This window comes from Vidua chalybeata, chromosome 11 (assembly GCF_026979565.1).
Source record: "Vidua chalybeata isolate OUT-0048 chromosome 11, bVidCha1 merged haplotype, whole genome shotgun sequence".
NCBI classification, from domain to species: Eukaryota; Metazoa; Chordata; class Aves; order Passeriformes; family Viduidae; genus Vidua; species Vidua chalybeata.
The window spans coordinates 14,541,028-14,559,657 of record NC_071540.1 but is presented as its reverse complement, the minus strand read 5'-3'; the positions used below and the strand labels follow the sequence as shown (position 1 = coordinate 14,559,657).

Here is an 18,630-nt window from a genome sequence, read left to right as displayed (position 1 = left end):
TGGGGGTAGCCTGTGTCTGTCTGGTGGGGGAATGCTTGCAGAGCTGGAGCTCCAGCTGAACAATTCCTCACAGTCTCAGCAGCGAGTGCAGGGGAGGTCTGCCCTCCTCCATCCACCTTCTCCTTCTCAGCAGCTTTTGTAACAGAGCCTTCTGGCTCCGTTTTTAACACTGACAGCTTCGTTCTCACCTGTTGTATTTAACCGATGCAAATTCCCCACATAGTACAGGAGGATGACAGCAGTGGTGGTAGCCTGTAGTCCGTCTCCGCGCCCTCTCAAAGCCAGCAGGACACCTGTGTTTCCTTCACAGGCCAGCGCAGAGTGTGGCTGCCGTGCCGCCCTCCAGGACTTGGTGCCTGAAGCTCTGCTCAGGTTCCGCGCTGTGCTGTGTGTGCGGCCTCCTCGCGTTCGGCGGGAGCCGCTGTGTGCGGGGCTGCGCCCAGGGCGGCTGTCCCCAGCCCGGCGGCGGCGGGGGAGCCCCGGGCTGCGCTGCCCGGCCCGGCCCGGCCCCGCCGCTCCGGGCTCCGCTCGGGCCCCGCCCGGCCCGGCCCGGCCCCGCCACTCCCGGCTCCGCTCGGGGCCCGGCCCGGCCCCGCCGCTCCGGGCTCCGCTCGGGCCCCGCCCGGCCCGGCCCGGCCCCGCCACTCCCGGCTCCGCTCGGGGCCCGGCCCGGCCCCGCCGCTCCGGGCTCCGCTCGGGCCCCGCCCGGCCCGGCCCGGCCCCGCCACTCCCGGCTCCGCTCGGGGCCCGGCCCCGCCCCCGCCGCTCCGGGAACGCTCCGTTCGGGCGGCGGTTTCCGCCCGGCGCTCGCAGGGCCGGGCCGGAGGCGGAAGCGCGGGCGGCGGGGCCGGGCCGGGCAGCGCGGTGGCGGCGGCGCGGGCGGGCGGCGCGCCGGGCCCCATGGCCTCCTGCTCCAGCATCGACATCGAGGACGCCACCCAGCACCTGCGGGACATCCTCAAGCTGGACCGGCCGGGAGGTGAGGAGCGGGGACCGGCGGGGCGCGAGAGGCCGCCGGGCCAGGCCGGGCGGGGCCTTGTGTCGGGCCGGGCCGCGGGAGCCCCTCGGCCGTTGCGCCGCCGCCCCGCCGGTTGTCAGCGGTCGCGCTCGGGGCCCGGCCGGGACCGCTTCGCCTCGGGGCGCCTGGAAGCGCTCTCCGACCAGCCCGGGGCCAGGGGTGCCGCTCGGCACTGCCTCGCTCCCCGCGGAGCCCGCAGCCGGCGGCGCGGTGCGGACCGGCCGGAGAGGAGAGGAGAGGAGAGGAGAGGAGAGGAGAGGAGAGGAGAGGAGAGGAGAGGAGAGGAGCGGATCCCCCGGCCTGGGGACCCTCGCTTGAGGGAGGGGGTTGTTGGCGCTGGGCAGAGCGAGAGCAGGCCGGCCCCAGAGCTCGCTGCTGCGGCGGTCTCGAGGCTCCATTCAGCTGAGAGGTGTTGCTGCTGGGAGCTGAACTGCACCGATCTCCGTGACACGAGTGTCCCTCCTTCCCGGGAGTACTTGGAGTGGTACCCAGGCGTCTCTCTGGGCTGAGTGGAAGGGGCTGGTAGGCTGCTCTGAGATCAGTGCCAGGTTCCCCCTTTACACGAACTTTTCGCTCTCCTTATTTGTACGTGAAATGGGATCACAGATATCTCTTCTGAAGTGGTTGTGAGTCTTCTCCCTGTGCTCACAACTATTTAGTTCTCTGCTCAGAGTTCAGCGGGCTCCCTTCTGCCTGTCAGAGTACCAGCAGCAGGCTCAGGAGTCAGCTGGATAGTGTTCCACTCCCCTGGGAGCTTCGGCTCTCTCTTGTCTCCCTTGTTGAACCTGCCCTGGAGTTTCAGTCAAGTGTGGTGAGGTAACACTCTGAAGGAGGCTGAGACATGAATGCTTTGCAAAAATATCTTAGCCTCTGGGTAGAGGACAGAATTATGCCCCTCTTGTGCTCCTTTCAAGGGAAAGGCAGGACAGGAATAATATAACTTCAGAATGTCCTGAGACTCAGCAGGAATGTGCTACCTCCAAAGCATCTGCCATGTGTGCTGCCTTTTGCTTGGCCAAAAGGAAGAGAGGGTGGGTGTGGGATTGTTGTGCAGGGCTGTAGAGGCCCATGAGGTGATGGGCTAAACCTACAGGCAGGCAGCTTCATTAGCTCTACTACCCTTAGAGAAACTTCTCATTTATTGGAATAGTTTCCGTGGTTTCTGGAGTGCTAGCACATTCCTGAATTCTAATTCTTACAAGGAAAATACATTTTTTATTTGTAGTGCAGCTCTGTACTTGGAAAACTGAAAGAAGAACTCAGTGCAGGGATGGGGAACACTCATTTCACAAGCAGTTTCTGAACCGAAAGGATATCTTGTGGTTGAGAAATGGTTGGAGTTGTTGCTCAAGATGACTTGACTTTCTTCTGAAGCAGCTTCTCCTGCTGGTTGAAGCCAAGGAGTTATTGACAGAGTATGGTTTATTTCTTTCATTCTTCTTTCCTGTTCATTCTCTTTTTGCCTTCTCTGTCAACTCCAGTGCACAAGAAGGCATTTGGGAGGAAAAGGAGCAAGTGGGCAGGAAGTTCACAGAAGGAACCTGTGGTGGTTCTCAGCAGAAATCACTGCCTGGGTAACAGCAAATAAACTTGAGAAGTCTGACATAATAAGGGGAAGAAGAAGAGTGCACATGTTATTTGAAAGTCTCTGAAACTCCTGGTAGGATGCCAGGGGAGAGGAATAGGGGAGCCTTCAAGTTCTGCAGTACCAGGGGCAGGTAGCTGTGAGCAGTGTTGTGTTCCTCTAGATCCTGTCCAGGCGGGTGACAAGAAACACTCCCTGCTCTGAAGAGTTTATAACTGTCACAATACTGTTTTAATTCTGCTGGGCTTGGTGAAAATGTAATCCACTACCCAGTCTGTCTCTCTTGACACAGTTTCTCCCAGTTTTGGCAGACTTCATCCAGTGCTTCAGTAGCTGTTGCCAAAGCATGGACCTGCCTGCTGGGATGTGGGGACAGGCTGTCAGTGCCACTGTGCTGAGGAGGAGCATCCCTGCTGGTGGTGGGCAGGATCCTTCAATCCATGCAGAGATCTCTGCTGATAACCAGGTGTTACGTGGGCTCACCCTGCTCGTGGTGTATCAGGGCAGTGTTCTGTTCAGTACAGGCTGGCATCTCCTGGTGCAGCTGATGGTGGGAGCAGGGAGAGTTCAGTGTCAGCTCTGACTGCTCCTGCTCTTTGAAAAGGTAATGAATACAAACACCCTTCTTTCCCTTTGAGACCTTGATCTACCAGTCTGGCTTAACCTTTTGGTTTAGTTCATGTTCTTACTAAATAGAGCCTCTTCCCTTCTTTTATGCCTCCAGGATTGTGCACAGGCAGCACCTGTGCTTGTCTGGCTTCCACTAACACAGTGGAATGAGCTATGCCCATTCCTGAACTTGCGTGTGCTGTTGTTGGGCCCATCAGCCTCTGGGGAGTGTTTCCTCCTTCCTTTTTCCCATGGAGCAAACATCACTATCGTGCTGTCTGTAAAAGAGCAGCAGTACTTACATGAGACTTTGCTGTGGCTGCAAAAGGGCAAAGCACGTATCATCTTTCTCTGGGAGACTGCATGCTTTTTCTGTAGGGAATATTTCCCTGCCTTTGGTCACAAAAGATCAAGTGCTGTCAGTGGAAGTAGCTGCAACTGGACAAGCAGCCACCATATGCTCTAGGAATAAGGGGCACATCTTAATGCTGACAGCAAGCACAGCACCAGTGTGAGGTGCTGGATCATGTTCCCTTGCCTGAATTTCCTTGTGCTGTGTGAGTGCTGCTGCTTTTTCTTCATGCAGTGCAGGTACACTGAGGTGAGTTCCCAAATTGTCCCTGCATTGGGTACCATGTCACTGCACATTTCTGTGTCCATAATGACTCTTCATAAACAGGTGAGCTTAAAATACCCTTCTGGCAAATGAATAATTGCAGTTGTGTTTTAGGCAGCAGCACTCACCCTGATCTGTTGAAGCCTATTCAGTAGCAGAAAGGTTGTCTTACTTTGGAAGGATCTGCCTCTTGCCCACAGTTATGTTTAGGTTTGTTACATGTGCCAGTGATGGGGAGCTTCTGGTCCTGGGAGCAGCCATTTTGCAAGAGCTCAGCAGCAGTTGTTACCTGGCAACAGTATACGAAATTTTGGGTTTCAAAACCAGTGAAAATTTCCAGCGTGGATTCACTGAGACAGGCGGCTTTTCCTTGGTGTGCTGATGTGGGGGTGCAGATGGGGGCCTTGCTCTCCATGGGGGTTTTCAAATATTCGCCTTGCTAGGGAAGAAGAAGAGTCTCCTTCACCCCCTGTTACATCTGTCCCCTCCTAAAGCCTTCAGAAGGCATGGAAGCCACCAAGCAGCTTGTGCTAGGCCAGATGTGCAAAGTCAGGGCGTGCACACTCTTCAAAGCACAGCTGGGGCTCTGAACAAATGGTTGCTTTACACAAAATTTGAATGCTATAAACTTCTCTGTGCTTGTTCAACCAAGGGAAAAATATGGGAATCCCAAAGGCACAGCTGCAGAATTTCCTAGGAAAATTACTTAAACACCTGGACTTCAAGGTCTCACAGTCAGAAGCCGGTTTTGGAAAGTAACAAATGTATTGTTTCCAGCCAGCCCCAAATGTTGCAGCAGATCCCTGCGTTGCTGGACTTCACAGATCTCTGCAGGCCTGAGGGTTAGAAGTGACTTGTCAAGAACCTTTTGGTCTGGCACTTGATTCAGTAAACCTGAATTACCAGCTTAGTCTTTCTGATCTAAGCCTGTTTGCTCCTTGAGCCAGGTTAAGTTCCTTGACACATATTCTTTGGAGTTTCTCTGATTTGCTTGTGAAGGAAAAAGAACTATTTCACTCAGATGTGTGGAGGTGAATTTGTCATCACACGGCAGGTCTGTTACACATCCTCTTTGTAGAACACTTCTCCCAACCAGTTCAGCATATTCTACCTGACAGACCAATAGAGGCTGACAAGCACCTGGAGGTGGTGTATTTCACACAGTGCTATTTCTTTTAAATGCATGTTGGGCACAGCTGGTCGTGCTTTTCCTCAGGTTCGGTGAATGAGAACCAGAGACCGTCTAATTCGTATAACGGGGACCTGAATGGGCTGCTGGTGCCTGATCCCCTTGGGAGCGGAGATGGACCTGCTTTGGCCAAGCCAGTGCATCGCAGCATCTCTCTAGGAGCCCTGCAGGAGAAACAAGTCATGTAAGTTTTGTCAAAGAAATGATGAGAGTGAATAGAAAACAGCTCCAATTCAGTTCTCTTGAGCGTGGACATGCATGCTGGGACTCTGACAATGGGTTAAAGAAATGCTGAGAGTGAATAGAAAACAGCTCCAATTCAGTTCTCTTGGCCATGGACATGCATGCTGGGAGTCTGACAATGGGTTTTATGTTCAGTTCAGGTGGCAGTTGTGAGCCAGTGCTCTTGGTTAGAGCTTTTGTAGCTTTCGTGCGGCTGATGCACGGAGTCTGCCATCCTTGCATCTCAGGAACTGAAGACTATCTGTAGAGTTGTTCAGAGAAGGGAAACAGGACTGTACATGGTGAAAATTGCAGGTCAGAGTGAATGTAAATCGTGAGGGCTCTGGTTGAAATTTGTGGTTCCCCCGTAGATGTCCAGCAGGACTCCTTCAGGGACCCAAGTCACCTAAGTGTTGCAGAACTCATGGTAGTAGCTTCTGCTTGGGTCCTCTGGTCATAGTTTTGAAAGAGGATGCCATGAGAACCACAAGCGGTGTGCACTGTTTTGTTGATGATGTTCAGCTGGTTGGTTTTGATTTCTTTGCACCCTCCAGTGCTGGGGACTTGAATCAAATGCAGGTCTGTGCACAGGTGAAATGAACTGAAGGTTTTTAGGCTGAACAAAGCAGGTGTTTGACTCTCTGAAACCTGTGACACATAGGGAAGGGAGACTCAGCTGAGAGGAGTTTCTATCTTCACTTGTTCATCTCAAGCTCTTAGATGCACAAATCCTGTTGTGTTGCTATTAAAATTATGAATTTAACATAAAGTGTTGAATATTCTGTTACTGTGAGTCCTGTCTGAATTTCCCCCACTTTTTTTAAAGCTGCCTTTCTGGTGATGACAGCTCCACATGCTTAGTGATATCAGCAAAAGACGTGGAGGTAGTGGCCAGCAGTGATTCCAGCATCACCAGTAAGGCCAGAGGGAGTAACAAGGTAAGGAGCAAGAGAAAGCATGGTCTGTCTGTTTTTTTAGTCACATCAGCTCATGCTTGAATATTTTTAAACAGAAATAAATATCTTCTTTCTTGTGTCATAGGAGTTTGTGATTAGGTAGAAGTTTGTCAAAGACTTTAACAAGGAGAAAAAAGTTGGAGCAGTATCTTGTAACTGATTGTTTCTGTTATTCCAGAATCTGGCTGAGTTACCTTCTCATTTTCAGAAGTTCATTATCTAAGCTGTAGGTTCCTGGGAAAGTGTCCTTTCTCCACAAACATGGTTTTTCTGCTGGTTGTTTCCTCCCTGGACCCTGAAGGGAGGGTTTCCCTGGCTGTTTTGCTGGCGTCAATCCTGCTGAGAGCTCTGGCCAGCAGGTCAGAGCTGCAAGAACCAATATGCTGAAATTAGAGCTGGTGCTGAGCAGACAACTAAGCCATGCTCAGAACAAATGCTGATGATTAGGAGAGAGACATCTGGTCTTGATCCACTCAGCCCTTTTCCACTTTGTTCCTTAATTTTCCATTTTGTATTTTTCCATTTTCTGTTCCAGTTAGTTCCTTAGTATGCAGTAAACTAAGGGACCACAAAGATGGAAAGGATAATTCCAGACATTTCTCATGTTTTGTTTTCTTTCTCCTGAACAGGTGAAAATACAGCCTGTTGCTAGATATGACTGGGAGCAGAAATACTATTATGGCAATCTGATAGCTGTTTCAAACTCTTACCTGGCTTATGCCATTAGAGGTGAGTTACCTTCTTGTCTTGGATGTGATTTGTATTCTTTTGCTCTGTGTATCATTAAGAAAGGCAGAGTTTGCATCAGAACAACGTGACTGGCAGTAATTGAAACATACCTTGCAATACTCAGATCAGAGTGCTCTTGTAGAGGGAGTATAAGCAACAGGGGAGAGAAGAGTTTGTTATGTGGAAGAGTTAGAAACAAAAGAGAAGGACTCAGTGGGGATGTAGGAAATGTTGAAGGACTACACTGATTTTACTGGAGAGCTGGTGTTCAGATTCCTCCTCTAATTAAATATTTCTGCAGCAAACAAACTGCTCTGTAGCTAAGCACAGAAACAGCCCCATGGTAATTTGAGCAGATAAGTGTTTGTGATGGATTTGCTTGCATAAATTTAGACTTGAATTTAAGGCTAAATTTTGAGGATCCAAAGAGCAACGCAGATGCAGTGACTTGTGCAATAGAGAGAGGAAAGCAGAACAACACAGGGAAAGATTGTTTCACAGCAAATGGGAAAGAAAGTGGCAGGGTGAGAGGAAACAGTTTCAAGTTGTGCCAGGGAAGGTTTAAATTAGATGTTAGGAATTTTTTTTTCATTGAACGGTTTCTAAAACATTGGAACTGCCCTGCCCAGGGAAGTGGTGAAGTCACATTCCTGGAAGTGTTCAAAAAGCATGTAGATATGGCACTTGAGGACATGGTTTAGTGGTGAAGATGAGGGTTGTACCTGATGATCTTAAAGGTGTTTTCCAACCTTAAGAGTTCTATGAAATGAACACTTAGTTATCTACAGTGTCTCTTTCTGCTCTCATAGAAACACCAAGTGTCTGTGTTTCTTTGTTCTTAGTTCTCACACCAGTTTATCTGGTCTTTTATGAAACCTGCTGCTCTGCTCTTGTGTTTTTTCCTAGCTGAGGTTATTTTAGAGTAGCTTAAGGATGTCTCACCCTTCTAAAAATATTTTTAAAGCTTGCGTGTAGTAACACTGGGAAGCTGAATGGTTTGCTAGGGCTGGCATGGGCATCAGAAAGTGGAAGCACCATGATCTCTGTAAGACTGCCTGCTTTGTAGTGATTGGTGTCTGTCTGAAAAGGGGAAGCTGGAAACTTTGCTCAGTGTGCACGTGTCCTGAAGCATCTTCTTTTCAGTTATGCAAGCCAAAAAGCAGTGCTTTTTGCAGGGTGAATGTTCATGTCTTTTGCTTCCCCTTACAGAACATGTATCTGAGCTATCAGCCTCTCAGTGACTCCTTTTCTCCAGTAACTGAAAATTAAATTGCTAATAAAATTAATTCACTGTCACTGGAGGTCAGCCGTGGAAGTGTGGCAAGCTCAGGATGAAGGTTTAGACCTGTCATTTAATTGCAGCATTTAATGAGGATAATCCTGGGAATTATGAGAAGTTTATGAGAGTTATGGGAAGTTTGTGAGAATTATGCAGAGAAACCACAGACATAAATGTTGACTTCTCCCTCTGTCTGTCTCACAGCTGCCAGCAATGGCTCTGCTATGGTGCGGGTGTTGAGCGTCAGCACTGCTGAGCGAACCTTGCTGAAGGGATTCACAGGAGGCGTGGCAGACCTGGCCTTTGCTCACCTCAACTCCAACCAGCTGGCCTGCCTGGACGAGGCTGGCAACCTTTTTGTCTGGCGCCTGGCCATGGATAAAGAAAAAATCCAGTATCTTGTCCAAATACACCTCCTATCAGTCTCTGTGTGATGATTAGATGTGAATGCAACCCCAACATTACCCTTTAATTTTGTAGCCTTTGCAGAATAGCAGCTTGCAGGGGAAAGATTGATAGTTATGCCCCTTCCAGAGTATCAAATCTGTCAACTTTTACCTGCATTCAGCACCATCATTACTTGATATTGCAATGCTTGAAATTCTAGGAGCACCTCAGTGCTCCTGGTCCAGGTATAGTAGACAGGGAGAAGTGTCAGTCTGCACCAGCTTGGTGGCCTTGGGCATGGACAGTGTCACCTCAAGTATGTGACAGAGGTTTGTCTTGTCTGGTTCTACCTCTTTTCCTCAGTTACTTCTCTGGGGAAGAGGATGTAATATGTCTCATCCACTCACTATCTTCCTTCCAAACTTGTCATCTTTTTAGTGGCCCTGAAATTTATTTTCAGTGTTCATTACCCTAAATATTTTCCTTTTAATTGCTAGGAGTGATTGCTCAGTGCTTCTGGGAAACATGTGAGGCATGTCACCTCGGAGTGTAGCTTTTTAATTTTAATTCTGCACCATCATTTCAAAAGCAACTGGAGCAAAGGTAGTGGTAGTTGTTGAAGCCCTAATTTGTAGTGGTGCACTCAAGCACTCTGCTGGGGGCAGTGTGGTAGCTCTTCTGTCTTTCTCTGGTAGTGTTGCAATGCTAAGAAATCATCTAATCATTAGCTCTCTGATGGATTGCACATTCAGACATGGCTGTGTGCCCCTGTTGTGCTTATCCTGTCACTGCAGCCTGCAAGAGAAAATTCTGAGAACCTATAAACTTTTGTAAGCTGAAGCTCTTCTGTCAGTGATGAAACTCTAGCTTGGCTGCCTTCTCAGCAGAATCCCTTTACCTGCTTTCTTTTTGAATCAATGGCCCAAACCCCCTTGAGGTTTAACAGTATTAAAACAGCAGACCAAGCCTGAATAGGTTATTGCTGAGCATTAGTAGCAGAGCCAGAATGTTACATTTCTTAACCCTGGTGATCAGAGAGGAGATCTTGGTTAACATCAAGCGACCTGACAATACCCCATTGAACACCTTCCGGAGAATCATCTGGTGCCCCTTCATCCCTGACGATAACGAGGAGAGCGGGGAGGAGGGAAGTCAGACCTTGGCGTTGTTGCATGAGGACAGGGTAAGGAAACTCTGCTTTGGAAACGTTGCCCAAATTTATCATTAGATGGAGAGAATTTAATGGAGGAAAGAGCTGAGTTTGCAATGAAGTTGTAAAGGCTCCTGTCTAGTCCATGTTGGGAATCCTCCTGTAAGATGTTGGATTCCTCTCTTCCCGGGAGAGATCATTTTCTGGGCCTCAGGAGGATGGAAAGGGAACTTCTGCTCACCATCAAATACCAAGGACCACTTGAAACAGAGACATCACTTGTCTATTCAGGCTGAGCCAGTACCCAAGGGAGGGGCTTGGTGGGCAGCAGCTATGAATGCCAAGAGCAATTCCCTCTGTTATGTACATCGCCAGGAAAGCATTGAATGGCCAAATTGTGTGGAAATGGGAAGGTGTATGTCATGCACTTGCCATTGGGCTGGTGTGTCAGGCCATAAGATAAGGATCTAGGAAGTTCTGTGGATCAAACCAGTGGTTATAAAAATAAACCTGAGTGCCTACATGTTTGTTTTCCAGGCAGAGGTGTGGGATTTGGACATCATCCGAACCAACAACAGCTCCTGGCCGGTGGAAGTGCCTGACATCAAAGAAGGTTTCATTGTGGTGAAAGGCCACAGCACGGTACAAACCTGGGTTCTTTGGATTTCTTTGGGTTATAGTGTCTCAGGAGCTGCAGTTCTTAGGACAGTTGGCTGTAAAAAAAACAGTTGTGAGGCAATTATGAGTGTGAAAATCCAGAAGAGCCCAAACCAAAGTGAGTTCTATTCATAACATGAATAACAATAAGAGCAGTGACAACAGAATCCATTGTACTTAAATTTGCTCTCTGGAAAAGATGGTGGCTTATTATTACCAAGAAAGAGGGTACCTGTCAATTGTTCTGTGAAGGGTTAAAAGGCTAAGTGTTAGAAGCTACCAGCTTCTGTTAGAAATCACTCTGTCCTTCTCTGCTATCAGATTGTTAGTCAAATTCTTGCTTGAAGATAGAGCTTTTTCTTCTTGTAAAGTAAGAAAAGCTTTAAAATTATTTTTCTGTGTCTCTTTTCCCCCCCTCTGTGTAGTGCCTGAGTGAAGGAGCACTTTCTCCAGATGGAACTGTGTTGGCCACAGCAAGCCATGATGGTTTTGTAAAATTCTGGCAGATCTATATTGAGGGACAGGATGAGCCAAGGTAACTGGAGAATTGGAAAATGAAGAATCTTGGAACAAAGAGCAGCATTTTCTCTGGGAGAATTTCCTTGATACAGAATTATCTGTGACGGTCATTCTCAGGACATTATAAATATACAGCATAAGTGTTTGTAATTTGTTGCAGAAAAATTGCACCACTGAATTTCACGGGCTTATGGAAAAAGCAGAGAGCTGTGTATGGAAACAGGAGTTCTATGCTTTGCACAAGCTGTAGTCAAACTCTTTTGCACTGTCTGTGTAAATGCAGGAAGCTGCTCTGAGCTGTTCTTTTCCATGTTGACTTCTTTTTGCATTGTATTTTTGTTAAGACACCTGACCAAATGGCAACATGGGATTTTATTTTTTTACTGGTAACAATATTTGCCTGTGTGATCTCCTTATTTTATATAAGGAGAGCTACAAGTCAGTAATGCTTTGTGGCTTCTGGACAAGGAGTTGTGTGTTCAGTGTCAGCATCCTCCTCATTTACCATTCCCTTCACACTTGGATGTTTTCTCTGATTTATTCCTAGGTGTCTTCATGAGTGGAAGCCCCATGATGGTAGACCTCTTTCCTGCTTGCTCTTTTGTGACAACCATAAAAAACAAGACCCAGAGTAAGTCCCCAATGCTGTCCTTGAAGTATTAAAGTTCAGCATTGTTTTCTAGCTCTGCCTTGCCTTGAAAGTGCCTTGTAACTGAATAGTACTTTAAAATTTTGGCTTTGTAGCAGGAACAAGTCCTTAGTCAGTTTTCTAGTGATGGAGAAATAAATAAGACTCTGAAGCACAACCTAAAGTGACCTTAATCATAGTGCCAATTCCATGAAAGTAATGAGAATTCTAAATTGAGGAGTCTCAGCTGTGTGGTATGGTCAGTCTTAAATGGCCTGTTAGTCCTCCAAATTTCAACTTTCCTTTGCTGAAAATATAGCTTTTATTGTTATTGTTTCTCCAGTTCTGGCCTTAAGGTTTCTGAGAGGTGTAGTGGTTTCTAGTCTGCCTCAGAGCAGAAATTTTCTGGGAACTTTAAGCCATGGTTGGGCAAAATCAGCCATAGGCAGCTTGTGAGGAGCTTTTCTGGGAAGGACCGATCTTCTTTAAGAGAATTTGGATCTGTTGTGCCTACAGAGTTCCCTTCTGGAGGTTCCTCATCACAGGAGCCGATCAGAACAGAGAACTGAAGATGTGGTGCACAGTGTCTTGGACCTGTTTGCAGACTGTTCGGTACGTGTTGGTGGATGCCCCTGAAGGGTGGGATTTACAGGTACTGAATTTGCAAAGGTGATCCCTGATGTCCAATGGATTCTACTTCTTTGCCATTCTGACCTGTCATTGGAAGCTCTCAGCTGTGTCAGACAGTCAGGTCAAGCTTAGGCAAGGCCAGGGAAGTTTATACTTTTATTATTTATGTTACCAAGATCTGTTCTCTTTGCCTTGTTCTGTAAAGCATAGACATAGCTGTAGCATGAGGGGAGATTGCACAACAAAACTGCACACCTTGAGTGTTTTCTTCTCTAGAAATTTTAGATATCCAATAACCAATCTAGGATTTTTCTTTTCCTATTAGTGCTTTTTCTATTTAAATTATGAGAAGCTGCTGTGTTGATAAGAGCTTAAGAAATTATCCAAGGTTTAAATGTTGAGCCATCTAGGTCCAGAAATTGAAATTGTGCTTTCCACCTCTTGACTCAGCTTAGGTTCCCTAATTTTATTTTTCTCATGGTGGATCATGGCTTCTCTCATCACAAACATGCTTAAGGCCACTTTGGACTTTCCCTCTTTAAATGAGAAGAAATGACATAGAGCTAAGTGCTGCTTTTTCTACCTCACAGCACAGAAGGTCCAAAACTTGTGGAAGGGTTATTTTGATTTGGTGAATTTTTGATTTTAAATCTGTAGCATTGACTCTTATACTCCTGAATGTGGAACATGTTGAGTAATGACTGTCACCTTCCATTTCAGTGTTCAGAATCCATAACTTGATCCTATTGTGACATCTCTTAGCTGTTTTCTTAGCTGATGTCAGCAGTGATTTCAGCCAAGGAGTTTTTGTTCTAGTGGGTGGTTGCACTGTAATAGGGCTGTAAACTCCTTAAGGTTCAGTGGGAGTTTTGGTAATTAGTGCAGTTTCATAGCAATCATGCTGGTTGGGCTAATCTACCTTTCTGTCTGCACCCCCTCCCTCTTATTTGTATATGTAGCTTTTCTCCTGACATCTTCAGCTCCATGAGTATTCTTCCCAGCCTGAAGGTCTGCCTGGACCTCTCTGCTGAATATCTGATACTGAGTGATGTGCAGAGAAAAGTAAGTAGTTAATTTTGTTGCTGCCTGTGGGAAATGGTGGCTGAAGCAAAATTGGCCTTGTATGTGACTGGTTCTGCTGCCTAGGTCTGGGATTTACATGTTAGCAGATAAAAATGCAGAAGCTGACTCAGCAGTTTCACTGTTTGATGAAAAAGGGTAGCAGTTCAGCTGAGTAATCCTGAGGAGCCTTAAGGATTATTTCTCACCCTTTGTAAAACTCTCATTTGGAGATACTTGTGCCTGGCATGGTAGGATTTAGTTCTTGATCAGCATTGACTTGCTTAGGAATGTGGTGCTTGTGGTTCCCTTGAATGTTCCATGTCAAATGTCAAGATCCAGGCTTTATTCCTCATGTTGTTTCCCTTGTTCCAAATCTGGTTTGGATGCTCAGCTCTGTAGTCCCCACACATGTGCATGGTCTGCTCTGAAAGCTCTGATTTACCATTTCCAGGTCTTGTATGTGATGGAGTTGATGCAGAACCAAGAGGAGGGCAAGGCTTACTTCAGCTCCATCTCAGAGTTCCTCCTTACCCACCCAGTGCTGAGCTTTGGCATCCAGGCTGTGAGCCGCTGCCGGCTAAGGCACACTGAGGTGCTCCCGGCAGAAGAGGAAAATGACAACTTGAGTGTAGGTAGGTGACAAAATTTGGCTGCTGTGTGATCAGGATTTCTTTCCTGGCTGGTTATGACTTTCTTGTGAAAGGCTGGTCACTTCTCCCAAATAACAAGACAAGAGGAAACAGCCTCTGGTTGTGCCCAATGAGGTTTAGATTGCGTGTTGGGAAAAATTTCTTCACCAGACTTAAGCTGGGTTATCAAGCATTGGAACACAGGATTCAAGGTGTGGCCTGGTCACTGCCCTGGTCCTGCTGGTCACACTGTTGCTGAAACAGGCCAGAATGCCAATGGCCTTCTTGGCCACCTTGGCACACACTGGCTCATTTTAAGCTGCTCTCAACCAGCACCCATAGGTCTTTTCCCACTGGGCAGCTTTGCAGCCACTCTGCTCAGCCCATGGTGCTGCAGGGGGTTATTGTGGCCCAAACACAGGACCTGGCACTTGGCGTTGTTGAACCTCACACAATTGGCCTCATCCCATCAATCCAGCCTATCCAGACCCCTCTATAGGCCCTTGCTCCTTTCCAGCACATCAACACTCCTGCCTAATGTGGTGCACAGCATCCTCAGCCAGTCAGGGGAGGGGATTGTCTTGTTCTGCTCCGCAGTGGTGCGGCCTTAACTTGAGTCCCATGTGTAGTTTTGGGCACCACAATATAAAAAAGACACTAAGCTGTTAGAGAGTGTCCAAAAGAAGGCCATGAGGATGGTGAAGGGGAAGCTGTATGGAGAGTGGCTGAGGTCACTTGGTCTGTTCAGCCTGGAGGAGACTGAAGGAAGACCTCATTGCAGTCTTCCAGCATCCTCACAAGGGGCAGGCACTGATCTTTTCAATCTCATGACCAATGACAGGACTCAAGGAAATGGCATGAAGCTGAGTCAGTGGAGGATTTTGTTGGATATCAGGAAAAAGTTTTTAATCCGGAGGGTGGTTGGGCACAGGAACAGGTACCCTGGGGCAGTGGTTGTAGCACTGAGCCTGTCTGAGTTCAAGAAGCATTTGGACAATTCTTCCAGGCACATGCAGTGATCCTTGTGGTGTTCTGTGCAGGGCCAGGGGTTGATCTTCATGGGTCCTTTCCAGCTCAGGATATTCTGTGATTCTGTGGAGTTGTCTGCAAACTTACTGAGAATGCTCTTAATCCCCTCATCCAGATCATTGATAAAGAGAATCTGTATTGTGCTGGTTCTTTGCTGTCAGTTCATCCTGCTGTGATGTTTTTGTAGTACTTTGTGTGTAGCTTCCATGCAACTTCATATTTTACCTTTGTCTCCCTTCCAGAAGGTTCTCAGGGCTCTGGGGCTGTTGAATCAGCAGCAGGTGTGCTGATAAAACTCTTCTGTGTTCACACCAAGTGAGTATGTGTGTGCAGCTTTCTGTATTTATCCTAACCCTGCATTGACCTGTAGAAATTTAAGTTAAATTCTTTTGCTCATAACAAAAGCTAGTTGGCCCCATAGAAATTTCTGGCTGTGGTGTATATGGCCTTACTAGGAGGTAGACCTGAATGGTGTGACAAGCTTGTATTTCCATGGCCATGAGTGATTTAAGAGTTGTGCTCACACACAAGTGCTGGGAAGCACCTCGAATACCCTGGGTGGCAGAACTGGGTGACACGGCTGACTGAGGATCAGCTTCTGTTGCTTCTGTGACAGGCAGAAAACACTGAAGCATTTTCCAAGGGAATTAGTTCAGTGAAGAGAAATCTTCTGAGCCTTAATGATGCCTTAAGTCCTCTCTTGGTGGTTCTTAAGCTGATCAGAGATGCTTGTTTCTTTCTAGGGCCCTACAGGATGTGCAGATCAGGTTCCAGCCTCTTCATAGCCCTGACACAAGTGCTTCCATGCCTGCCCATGGCTCTCATGAAGAATTTGGTGAGCACGTGTGTTAAATTGGTCTTCAGTGTTGCTGAGCCTTTAAAAATTATTGGTGGGGAGAGCAGGAGGGTTTTGGGTATCTCTTTGTACTGCAGTGGTGTCATTGCATAAAGGGTTCTGAATATGGAGTAGCAGTGAAGCAGGAAGCTGGTTAGACCCTGGTTGTGAGTATGGAGTTTGGGATGTGTTAGACCAGGAGTGCTAATGCTTTGTGCATGCTTGAGTTCACCTTCCTGGGTGATTTGGCACTTGTGAAAGAAACTTGAAGTTTGTCTCTTGTCAGGTGGAAGAGATCAGAGTGACAGCAGAACTGTGGGAGTAGAGGGGGCTGGGCTGTCTGTGATGAGCTCTTTCAGCTCATTCACCATTTTGGGATGTGGCAGTTCAACTGGCCTTGCTTTTAGGGAAGAAAAGAAGCTTGGACATTTTATTATCAAAGCCTGATAAAATCCAGTCTGGCATACAAAGAGAAAGCATAACACAGGATTTGCTTTGCTCTAAGCTTTGACTGGGATGTTGCAGGGTTTTTGCTTGTTCTTTTTGGAATCAAGCATGGCATGAAATAGCTTAAGTTTATACTTTGTGGAATTAGAGCTTTAGTCTTGGAGGGAAGTTCCATCTGATTTGTACCTCTGCTTTGAAGCCTTTCCAGACCACATGGCTGATCTGAGCACGGAAGGGCTGGGATCTGAAAAGGAGTCTGTGCACGGCTCCCAGCCAGACCTGCGGCGTATCGCTGACCTGCCTGTGCCAGCAGACTTCCTTTCTCTCTCCAGTGATGCCAAACCCAAGCTGATGACTCCAGATGCATTCATGACACCAAGTACTTCTCTTCAACAGGTAATCAGAGATCAGCACTGTTATGGTGATGCAAGAGATGGGCGTGGATTTTGGTACTTTTGGACACGCTTTCCAGCTGTAATGACTGTAATAAGCTCTGCTAGCTGAATGCAGAGCACACAGGAAACTCTGCATGTAAGCAGACTGAGCAGAGACCTGTTGGCATATCTAAAATGCTAAACTGGCCTAAGCTTGTGTTGTAAGTGCTGTGTTTAACTGCCAAACCACTGATGTAGGTGTAGAAAAATGGGTTTGCTAAATAACTGTATCTGAGCTGGGAGACTGCTTTTAGTGGTTTACACGTGTTGTTTGGGGATATGATCTAACTGAAATGGAAGAAAATATGCCACCTTTGCACATCCTGTCTGATGGGGTCCTGTGGGAATGCAGATCTGAAATGATCAGGTAGGTAGATGGGACTGTTCAGACTTGTGAGACCCCAGTGGAGTACCCCATTCTCTGCCATAAGCCCTCTGCCTCTGCACTGGTGAGGACACTCTGGGGCCTCAGCAGTTCCCCAGTAAAAGCAGCCATATGATGAGGATGTTTTGGGACTTGCCTTTCACCAGCACATGAGCACCTTAGCAGAACAACCCAGTCTATAGGAGTGTTTTCTATTCCCTCTTCACCAAAGACCCTCTAGGAATCTTTCTTTGTGAGGTTGAGTTGTGTTGTTGCCCTCTGTGCCATCCTGACTGCTGTGTGTTTCCTTCCAGATCGCTGTCTCTCCAGGCAGCAGTGTCAGTTCCCTGACTGCAGTCACAGCCATGAGCAGCACTTCTGTCACAGATGCCTCTCTGCCCAGGTAAATAGCACATGAGTTAAATAATGCATCTGCAGCTGGGCTGGCACAGGCCTTTGGGATAGCACAGAACTGTAGCATGTCTTGCAGGAGAGGAGATTGTAACCTGAGTTAGAAACTGGCCTGAGTCTCAACATCCCTGTATAGGCAGCTGTTTGCATCCCTGTTGCAGCTTGGAAGATGTCTGTTGTCATCCAGGGGCCAACAAGAGTGTTTTATGTGTGCCTCATAGGGATTCTGTTATTGCAGCTCAGTTTTGTTGCTCTCCATGCTTTTCCCAAAGGGCCCTTGTTGTTTACAGGTAAGAGAACTCTGCAGCCACCAAGGATAGGGAGAGAATTAGGACTGGTAGGAAAATCTTACAGTGTGACAGTGGGTTTGGCTGCATAACATGGGAGAGAACTTCACTTCTGGGGGTTGGGAAAAGGAGACCTATCTTATAGTGTCTTGTTTCCCCCTGTACTCTGTACAGTGTCCACTGGAGATACAATTGGTCTCTTCTCTCACCACTGGCCCCTCGAATTCTAAAAGATTGTAATGCCCCTTTTTGTTGCTGTTGTTGTTTCCACCTATTATCTCTCTGTGCTGTATGAGGACTAGGACATGCAGGTGCTCATTGACAGGGAGTAGTTACCGTGGAGGAAAGAGCAAGGGCTCCTCCACTGACCTTTGTACCCCATCGCCTCACCTTGAGTGTTTGATACAGATCAATCATTTCTTTGGGCTGCTTGATTTGCTGGTGCCTGTTTCTGCAGAGCTTCAGAAGACTTGACTGTGAGCCCCAAGATGCAGCTGGACACCAGCCTCACTCTGAGCAGCAGCAGCAGCAGTCTCCAGACCAGTCCTAGGAGTCACTCTGTTCTTATCCCAGGCCTCCCTGACAAGCTAACACCAAAGGCACCTGTTCCAGTAAGGCTCCAAATGCTTCTCCCTTCCTTCTCATGGGCCAAGGAACCTCTGTGTGGGCCTCTACAAGCTGAAATTGTTCAGCCTGGAGAACAAAAGGCTCTGAGGAGCAGAGTGACCTTTTAGTGCTTTAAGGAATGAATTTTTACATGAGGAGACAGGAATAGGGCATGGGAGAATGATTTTAAGCTAGAAGAGGGGAGGTTTAGGTTAGATGTTAGGAGGAAATTCTTTTTTCAGGGGGTGGTAAGGCACTGGCGTAGACTTCCCAGGAAAGTTGTGGATGCCCCGTCCCTGGAAGTGTTCAAGGCCAGATTGGATGGGGCTTTGAGCAACCTGGTCTAGTGGAG

General features: G+C 47.6%; 1 protein-coding gene across 2 annotated transcripts in view; it reads left to right on the top strand.

Moving 5' to 3' along the window:
• The first annotated feature begins 834 nt into the window (after positions 1-834).
• EDC4 (enhancer of mRNA decapping 4) overlaps positions 835-18,630 on the top strand; it is a 33,148-nt gene continuing 15,352 nt past the window's right edge. The window contains exons 1-17 of one of the 2 annotated variants that reach the window (XM_053952629.1): positions 835-979; positions 5,045-5,201; positions 6,066-6,177; positions 6,825-6,924; positions 8,408-8,597; positions 9,626-9,773; positions 10,278-10,382; positions 10,823-10,932; positions 11,464-11,547; positions 12,061-12,156; positions 13,134-13,236; positions 13,688-13,868; positions 15,137-15,209; positions 15,638-15,729; positions 16,376-16,572; positions 17,289-17,377; positions 18,130-18,283. In XM_053952629.1, the coding sequence (XP_053808604.1) occupies positions 901-979; positions 5,045-5,201; positions 6,066-6,177; positions 6,825-6,924; positions 8,408-8,597; positions 9,626-9,773; positions 10,278-10,382; positions 10,823-10,932; positions 11,464-11,547; positions 12,061-12,156; positions 13,134-13,236; positions 13,688-13,868; positions 15,137-15,209; positions 15,638-15,729; positions 16,376-16,572; positions 17,289-17,377; positions 18,130-18,283 (2,070 nt within the window). In that variant the 5' untranslated portion in view covers positions 835-900. The remainder of the gene's footprint in view (positions 980-5,044; positions 5,202-6,065; positions 6,178-6,824; positions 6,925-8,407; positions 8,598-9,625; positions 9,774-10,277; positions 10,383-10,822; positions 10,933-11,463; positions 11,548-12,060; positions 12,157-13,133; positions 13,237-13,687; positions 13,869-15,136; positions 15,210-15,637; positions 15,730-16,375; positions 16,573-17,288; positions 17,378-18,129; positions 18,284-18,630) is intronic. The other variant, XM_053952627.1, reaches the window with a different exon arrangement.